Source organism: Oncorhynchus gorbuscha, linkage group LG07 (assembly GCF_021184085.1).
Source record: "Oncorhynchus gorbuscha isolate QuinsamMale2020 ecotype Even-year linkage group LG07, OgorEven_v1.0, whole genome shotgun sequence".
NCBI classification, from domain to species: Eukaryota; Metazoa; Chordata; class Actinopteri; order Salmoniformes; family Salmonidae; genus Oncorhynchus; species Oncorhynchus gorbuscha.
In genome coordinates, this window is record NC_060179.1 from 58,707,572 (window position 1) to 58,716,781 (window position 9,210).

Sequence of the window (9,210 nt, forward strand, 5' to 3'; positions counted from 1 at the left end):
CGGTCAAGTCAATCCGACTTTAATTTACCCGCTCCGACGATCCCCGAGCCTTCCACCAATTGGCGCTAATGAACCGGCCAACCGCATCTACCTTTTTATATATTATATTATTTTGACCCGCGTTAGCCAGCAAAGACAACAGTATTCGAGAACCCATTCAACAAAGTTATACTTTATATATAAAATCTGTTTCATATTCCTCACACAGACCGCGTGGCCTAATGGATAAGGCGTCTGACTTCGAATCAGAAGATTGAGGGTTCGAGTCCCTTCGTGGTCGTTTCTTTTTTCTCATTGAGATATTTGCACTAATCGATTCTTCTTATTATTATCGATTAGTATTATGAAGAGAGCAATGTCTTGTGTCTTCTTTGATAAACAACACTAACGAATATGCATCTGGCTACGTTCGTTTGAATGCGAAAGTGTCAGGAATTGACACTGGCCACACAGCCTAATAGGTCACACAGCCTAATTTAGGCCAAGTTAAATGTTCTTTAGTTCTCATACTGTACACGGCCGCACAGCATTTATAGTTTATTTTGCAGTTGTGCTAGCTATCGAGTGCACTCTCATATACCTTCAACCAATGGGCGTTCCTAGTTAGTTTTATAGTTAGAATTTCGTAGCTTTTTGTCAGATAGCAGAGTGGCGCAGCGGAAGCGTGCTGGGCCCATAACCCAGAGGTCGATGGATCGAAACCATCCTCTGCTAATTTTTTCGTCCCCGTCACAACTCGCATTTTCACGGAGAATCGACATCTTTGATTTCTTTCTCATTCTTTGAAAAGCTTTTATTTTTAATTAATGCAAAAATACTGCCACAAACAATCACCTCAAATCAGCATGTCTCCAAAAACTCAACAAGTGGAAATACTTTCAAACAAATTGAGTGTTCAATTTATTGTTTAACCAAGAAAATAGACACCGAATAAATGTTTCCTTGTGTGTCCGACCCTCAGTCGAAATACACTTGTCTGGTCTGCTTGACTGCTGAATGGAGCTTCTTCTGTTTCAGTCTCTCCTTATTCCTCTTCTCTAACCTGAGCAAAACACATACAAAAATGTATTTACTTTAGTAATCATCCAGTAACGCCATCTGACATGGACATTAAATTATACACACCACAACAATGAAATAAATATAGCTAGATGAAGAAAAAAAATGTACTGCTGTATTTGGTAATCGATTCTGGGTTGAACCATCGTATCAACTAGGTGTGAACGTCAGCCACACATGAGTCATTCTCTACCTGGATGCTCTGAGGGCTATGTCCTCTGCTGAAGGCTCATGGGGCTTTTCAGTGGCCTTGGCTATGATGTCAGAGATCTTCTGGATGCAGTCCCCCATGTTTCTCTGCTGGCTCCTGCTCTGCTCTGACGTCACCAGCAACTCCCCTGCCTTGTTGATACGGTTTTTATTCTGCAGTGGAAGAGAGAGTAAAATCATAATGCATTCAATATTCTACTTGGAATGCCACAGGGGATATTGCTCAAGGAAGAGGGGCACAAAACCAATCTACATTTCGACCGCTTTGGGGTAGTTAACGTACATTTAAGATGATCTTTTGTCGAACGTCTTCTGGGATCCAATCTGCAGTATAGATGTGGAAGCGGACCTCTGCTTTTGTGCTGACTATGAAGACAGACAGACAGACAGTAAATCACAATAAAATTTCAACAGGCTCTCATACAGACTGTACAAAACAATCTATTCAGTGCACTCCAAGTTGCATTAGAGGGTATTGTGATGTACCAGGCTGCTCGCAGACTAGACGTAACATAAAACGAAAATCCGGGACACTCAAATTAGTAGGATATGTTACGTTTTGTATGGCTACATAAGATAGGTTACTTATTAGGCAAAAAAACAAATGTAGCTCCCGAGTGGTGCAGGCACTGCATCTCAGTGCTAGAGGCGTCACTACAGATCCTGGTTCAATTCCACGCTGTATCACAACCGGCTATGATTGGCAGTCTCATAGGGTGGCACACAATTGGCCCAATGTCAGCCATCATTGTAAATAACAATTTGTTCTTAACGGACTTGCTTAGTTAAATTGGAAAGGCGGCTGGCTATATTAAACCCAAAGGTTGTTCTAATCTCATCACGAACAACTTCAGCAAATACTATGCAACTAACTATTTGGCATGTTAGCTAACCCAGAGGTTCCCAAACTACTGGTCTCAACCTCATGTGTTGTGGCCTGATATGAAAATGGTTTTGCAGGAGAATTTCCAAAATCCTTAAAAATGTAAATGAAATGATTAAAATCTAAAAGATCAAATTCAACCAGAGCGCACCCTTAGAAAAGGCTGCACATTCCCACCATGAATGGCTAGGCCCACTACGCTATGAACCCATACCCTATTGCAGAGACTTTGATATTTCCAGCCACAATTGATATGTGTGTGGGGAGGCAGAGGCACAAAAACTCTCATGAATCAATACCTTTGTCAGATAACATAGTTAAATGAAGAATTTATGCTACTGCTAGCGATCAAGAGGAAACTAAATGAACGACTCAAACTCTACAGTTTATTCTCTCCAAATGGACTTTAGCTGAGAGGTTCGAGATGCATGTATTGATTTTTGTTCGCTATACATGTCGGGGGATACTATTCACGAGGACATATTGTTCTGTCTCACGATTCCCGAGCATGAAAGGGCACTGGGGATTTTCAGTGTGCTTCGTGGCCTCCAATTGCTCTTAAATACAAGTAAAACTAAATGCATACTCTTCAACCGATCGCTGCCTGCACCTGCCCGCCCATCCCACATCACTACTCTGGACGGTTCTGACATAGAATATGTGGACAACTACAAATACCTAGGTGTCTGGTTAGACTGCAAACTCTCCTTCCAGACTCACATCAAACATCTCCAATCCAAAGTTAAATCTAGACTTGGCTTCCTATTTCGCAAACAAAGCATCCTTCACTCATGCTGCCAAACTGACCATCCTACCGATCCTCGACTTCGGCGATGTCATTTACAAAATAGCCTCCAATACCCTACTCAATAAATTGGATGCAGTCTATCACAGTGCCATCCAATTTGTCACCAAAGCCCCATATACTACCCACCACTGCGACCTGTACGCTCTCGTTGGCTGGCCCTCGCTTCATACTCGTCGCCAAACCCACTGGCTCCAGGTCATCTACAAGACCGTGCTAGCTAAAGTCCCGCCTTATCTCAGCTTGCTGGTCACCATAGCAGCACCCACCTGTAGCACGCGCTCCAGCAGGTATATCTCTCTGGTCACCCTCAAAACCAATTCTTCCTTTGGCCGCCTCTCCTTCCAGTTCTCTGCTGCCATTGACTGGAACGAACTACAAAAATCTCTGAAACTGGAAACACTTAGCTTTAAGCACCAGCTGTCAGAGCAGCTCACCGATTACTGCACCTGTACATAGCCCATCTATAATTTAGCCCAAACAACTACCTCTCCCCCTACTGTATTTATTTCTCTACCTTGCACATTCTTCCACTGCAAATCTACCATTCCAGTGTTTTACTTGCTATATTGTATTTACTTTGCCACCATGGCCTTTTTCTTTTGTCTTTACCTCCCTTATCTCACCTCATTTGCTCACATTGTATATAGACTTATTATTCTTCTGTATTATTGACTGTATGTTTGTTTTACTCCATGTGTAACTCTGTGTTGTTTTATGTGTCAAACTGCTTTCCTTGGTCTTGGACAGGTAGCAATTGTAAATGAGAACTTGTTCTCAACCTGCCTACCTGGTTAAATAAAAATAAACAGTCATCTTTGTGTATGTAAACTTCCGACTTCAACTGTACATATGAGATGAGTAATGTAGGATATGTAAACATTATTAAAGTCACTAGTTATACCTTTATTAAATCCATTTATTAAAGTGGCCAGTGATTCATCAATCTATCATGTGACCGAATACATTCACGGGTTACTACGGAGGAGTTTTAGTTCCTGACTCAAAGGGAATACCCTGTCGTCTGCCTCTGAGCATTAATGCAGAGTTCAAAACAACTGGGAAATCTCTGACTTCCGACTTCAATGCATTCAAGACAACTGTGAACTCAGAAAAAAAGAGCTCAGACTGGGAAAAATCATTCTTAACGGTCATCCAACTCGGAATTCCAAATCGGGAACTCATGATTTGACCTCGTGTTTTTTTAACTTCCAGGTTCTCTTAAAAGCACCATAAAACTCATGGTACCCTTCGCCAGCTTATATCTGTTGTGAAGCTGGATTCAGTGCTCTAGTCTGCATTAAAACCAAATATTGATCCAGGTTGGATGTGACAGCAGAGATGAGGTGTGCAATGCCGGCCACGCCTCCTGACCTTGAGAAGCTCCAAGGCGACATGCATTAAGCACACCCATCTTATTAGTTGTGGTAAGATATGATACATTATGTCAGACTAATTTATAATTGACCGTCATAGCCCCACATTAAAAGTATGTGATGGTGAGTTGAGAAGACAATCTGAAATACTGTTAGAATGTCTTTCAATTGACTGCCATTGCCCAAACTAATTTATATTTAACACATGCTATTAATTACATTGGGTTGGGAGAATGTTAAGATATCAAAATGAGATTGTGGGCCAAACAAGTTTGGGAACCCCTGCCCTAACCCTTTAACCTAATCTTAACATAGCTACCTAACGTTAACAACAACACATTTGAATTCTTAACTTATAATACGTAATGCAATCATACCATACGTAACATATAATAATTTGAGTGTCCCGGATTCTCGTTAACTATGTTACTTCTACCCCGAGTTCAGGTTGCAGGCACAGGTATGTGAATAGTAATAATGATACCTTTGTTAACATGTTGACCACCTGGACCACTGCTTCGGCTGTAGGATACTGTGAGACGGTCTATAAAGACAGACCGCATACAATAAAAAATATCTATGTACATGCATATGGGTGAAAATGTAAATAACCATTACAGTTCTCTAATGTATAGTTTGGTATTTATACTTACCGACTGGAATGTTCACATGTCCATCCTGCATCAGATATAGACATGCATTTGAAATCGAATCGATCAGTCACTGCATACCAACTACTCAACATCACTCCAAGCACTTACACAACACAACACACTGTCCGTGGTGAACTAGCTACAGCTTGTGACATGTAGGCTACTTTCCAGCTAGCTGCCCTATGCGTTGTTAAAAGCAGCACATTTCCTGCAAGACATCTTGAGAATTCGTTACTAGTACTTGTTACAACTTCATTTGTAGACAGCTCAATGTATTTACACTTGATACATTCACCTAGCTAGTACGACAGTAGCTCTATATCGTGTTGAATTCTCAGCTTGTGCGAGAGATATGATTGTGTGTAGCGTTGCTAAATCCACTAACCTGTGGGTTGTCAGACGCTCTGTTACCATAACTAAAACTTGGACATTGGCTGAGGAGGTTTCTGTTTCTTATACACACAGGGGGCAATTTCCTTTGTCGAGTAAAGGACCGAATGATTTCTGAACATCGAGAGAGTAAAAAATATTTAGCTACGGAGGTCGCCATGTTGGATTAACCCTTTACGTCTCTTCTCGATGGGTTGCAAAATGGGAAGACAGTTCGGTTACAAACAGTCTTGATATTGCACAGCTAATGAAAATCGAACTAGCAAGAATGCAATTACACAGCGTAAATGTAGCTAGGACAACTGTCTATGATGGTGACAAAATGTTTACGTTCAATCGAGATTTGAACTCCGATCGTTGGATTCAGAGTGCTAGTCATTGCGCCATACGTCGCTAATTGTATTGTATCTGTGAAAAAAACACCATGTTCACAGTTTGCTGATGTTTAGGGTTGAGAGATGGCCTCACGTGATTATTTACGTGCCTAACGGTATCGGTTAGTTCGAAAAAGAACATCACCCCAGATGGGACTCGAACCCACAATCCCTGGCTTAGGAGGCCAGTGCCTTATCCATTAGGCCACTGGGGCTCGACAAAGGTGGTAGGAAACTACGAATATAAATCAAAAGTACGAACTGTTAGCTATTGGTGTTGAATGTACTAATAGTCTCCAATTAACGATTTCCATAAAGAATGGAAATTGTAGACTTTTTCCCGAACTGCGTAACAATTTTTACCAAGGAAAACGAGAGTTGGCTAAAACTTTTCAGGTTTGCCCGTGGTAGCAATTTTCGAAATACACTGAATTACCAAAAGTATGTGGACACCATGACATGCCGGCAAAAAATGCTGACACTACACATCCAAGTATATCTGACCAAATGATGAAACACAAGCATTGCCATTTTAAATTCCGTGAAGTTAGTGTGGAAGAGGTAAAAACAATGGCAAGCCACCGGGGTCTGACAACTTGGATGGATAATAGCGGACGATATTGCCACTCCTATTTGCCATATTTTAAATTTAAGCTTGCCAGAATGTGTGTGCCCCCAGGCTTGGAGGGAAACAAAAGTAATTCCTCTACCTAAGAATAGTAAAGCCCACTTTACTGACTCAAATAGCCAACCAATCAGCCTGTTACCAACCCGTAGTAAACTTTTAGAAAAAATTGTGTTTGAACAGATACAATCTTATTTTACAGTAAACAGACTTTCAGCACACTTATAGGGAAGGACATTTCAACAAGCACAGCACTTCCAGAAATGACTGATGATTGGCTGAGAGAAATTGATAAAAAGATTATGGGGGCTGTTTTATTAGACTTCAGTCCGACTTTTGACATTATCAATCATAGTCTGTTGCTGGAAAAAATGATGTGTTATAGCTTTACACCCCCTGCTATATTGTGGATAAAGAGTTACCTGTCTAACAGAACACAGAGGGTGTTCTTAATGGAAGCCTCTCCAACACAACCCAGGTAGAATCAGGAATTGATTCTTGATTTATAGGATCCTTCCCACTATATTATTGATATGTCAAGTTATTAATTAAACGTTTATGGAAAAACTGAAATTTTCCTCAGGAAAAAGTTAATTCAATATTTTACAGCTTTAATGTCATCAATCAAATCAAACTTTATTTATATAGAACATTTCTTACAACAAATGCATTTCATGGTTTCCAAAGTCATGTATGGAAAGGCATGTGGCATTTAACATCCTTCCTCTTAGCAGGTCTCTATAGGTGACCAGGGGATTCTCTCGAACACATGCGAATGCCTCCATGGAGCTCATAAGTGTAACCACGCAGCCTATTTGGGCGGTTCACAATATCAGCAGTATGGTGGAGGAAGCAAGCTGTGCCCAACCAGGTACATTCAGTGGAGGACCTGTACCCGGCCGAACACTACAACCCTCTGTCCCTAGAGCCCACAGAGTGGTTAAGGAACCGTCTCTTGGGAAGGTTCAGTGGAATGGCATGACTCCTTGAACCTGAGCCAGAACAACCACTACCTTCCCTGTCTGTAACGGACATTATTAAAAAACAAGGGCAACTGGGGCATGCAGGCATCCTGTCTGGCAGATGGAGCAGCAGGGGCACCAGTTGGACAGTGCACCAACCCCAACTGGCAGAACATTAGGAGAGGGATGTTGACTGCTAGCAATTATGGAGCAGTGGTTAGGGCCAAGCTCATTTCTCCCTCGCTGCTAAAAAGGGTCCACATATCAGTCAATGGATGGGGTGTTGTCTGTAAAGTGGGGCACAGATAACGAAGATGCATCAAGGCATTCAAAATGGCTACAGGGATGGATGTACATAAGCCAGGGCTTTGGGTCACTGGGTCTGGGTGCCTCACCAGATGGTCTGTTTGGTACCACAGCAGTGATGGAAGTCAAGTGTCCCTATGGTGCAAGCGACCTTACCATTGAAGAGGCAGTGAAGTCAAAGGATTTCTATATCAAGGGAGGGTATTATTGCCTCTGTGAAGACCATCCTTACTGGCACCAAATCACTGGAAGGGACACCTTCTTCATTGTGTGGACCACCAAAACCTCCATCACCATCCCAATCCAGTGTGATGACCTCTGAGACTCATATTGTTTCTATTGTCAGTACCTATTTTCAGGGAAGCCAATGGTAGCGCGCAGTTGCGTCTCGGATGTGTCTGTCTTCACTTGTAGCCTGTGAGAAAGATCCGATCACATGAGAGTGATGTGAGTGAACAGTGATTCAGAGTGACTGGAACGAATTGCAAAAATCGCTGAAGTTGGAGACTTTTATTTCCCTCACAAACTTTAAACATCAACTATCTGAGCAGTTAACCAATCACTGCAGCTGTACATAGTCCATCTGTAAATAGCCCACTCAAGCTACCTTCCTCATACCCATACTGTTTTTATTTGATTTCCTCTTCTGCTCTTTTGCACACCAGTATCTCTACTTGCACATCATCTGCTCATTTATCACTCCAGTGTTAATCTGCTAAATTGTAATTATTCGCTCCTATGGCCTATTTATTGCCTACCTCCTCATGCCTTTTGCACACACTGTACAGACTTTCTTTTCTCTACTGTGTCATTGACTTGTTTGTGTTATTGGCTTGTTTATTGTTTACTCCATGTGTAACTCTGTTTTGTTGTCTGTCACACTGCTTTGCTTTATCTTGGCCAGGTCGCAGTTGCAAATGAGAACTTGTTCTCAACTAGCCTACCTGGTTAAATAAAGGTGAAATAAAAGAGTGCTCAGCACTCAGGGAGAAGGACACAACGGCCACAGGCCGTAAAAGACATGGATTTCTTTTTTTTAGGGTGCATTTCGGCCACACAAAAAGGGCTGCCACCGTGAAATTCTAGGCATTATCAAGTGCTTGTCAAACTGAACGACTGATGTAGTGTGTTCAGCCTGCGCAAAAAAACTAAGTGGAGCTCATGCCTTTCAAGCTACTTTTTTCAAATCATCATTAGAGTCGCATCATGCAGCCTTCCAATGTATTAAACATCTAAACATACAGCCCAGTGTTTGTAGAGCTACTAAAGTTATTAATAACTCTAAATTAAGTACAAATAGGAATGCCTATTTCTTTGTTAACCACTCAACACAGAATAGCCGTATGTGCACACTCCCTCAAATCGTTTGGAGAAAATATCCTTTCAGCTTTGTTCAATTGTATTCTTCATACTATGAAATAATGCCACGGAATTCTAAGCAAATCCTCTCTGCTAAATTAACTAGTGTAGCCCACAGCCATTTGGCATAGCCAGATAAGGACCTAACAACTCAGAGTATGCTCCTATGTTCTTCTGAAATAGACTACATTTACTTCATATGATGTTT

The 9,210-nt window shown here is 41.5% G+C and overlaps 1 protein-coding gene and 2 non-coding genes across 3 annotated transcripts; 1 reads left to right on the forward strand and 2 right to left on the reverse strand.

The window, feature by feature from the left end:
• The first annotated feature begins 207 nt into the window (after window positions 1-207).
• trnar-ucg lies at window positions 208-280 on the forward strand. The gene has a single exon. It is a non-coding gene; the product is annotated as a tRNA-Arg (tRNA).
• Window positions 281-873: 593 nt separating this feature from the next.
• On the reverse strand, window positions 874-5,793 carry mrpl58 (mitochondrial ribosomal protein L58). Its single transcript, XM_046355220.1, has 6 exons — window positions 5,372-5,793; window positions 4,987-5,011; window positions 4,818-4,877; window positions 1,553-1,635; window positions 1,253-1,422; window positions 874-1,042 (listed from the first exon to the last, which is right to left on the reverse strand). The coding sequence occupies exons 1-6, from the start codon at window positions 5,534-5,536 to the stop codon at window positions 958-960; spliced, it is 588 nt and encodes a 195-aa protein (XP_046211176.1). The 5' UTR covers window positions 5,537-5,793; the 3' UTR covers window positions 874-957.
• A 99-nt stretch (window positions 5,794-5,892) lies between these two features.
• On the reverse strand, window positions 5,893-5,965 carry trnar-ccu. The gene has a single exon. It is a non-coding gene; the product is annotated as a tRNA-Arg (tRNA).
• Between the last annotated feature and the right edge of the window lie 3,245 nt (window positions 5,966-9,210).

Bases quoted from the DNA above. Each gene is read 5' to 3' on its own strand.
- mrpl58 (XM_046355220.1), bottom strand. From the start codon at position 5,536: ATGGCGACCTCCGTAGCTAAATATTTTTTACTCTCTCGATGTTCAGAA. The intron at 5,012-5,371 runs GTTAGTGGATTT...TATCTGATGCAG, and splicing joins GAGCGTCTGACAACCCACAG to GATGGACATGTGAACATTCC. The intron at 1,043-1,252 runs GTAGAGAATGAC...TGTTTTGCTCAG, and splicing joins ATAGCCCTCAGAGCATCCAG to GTTAGAGAAGAGGAATAAGG.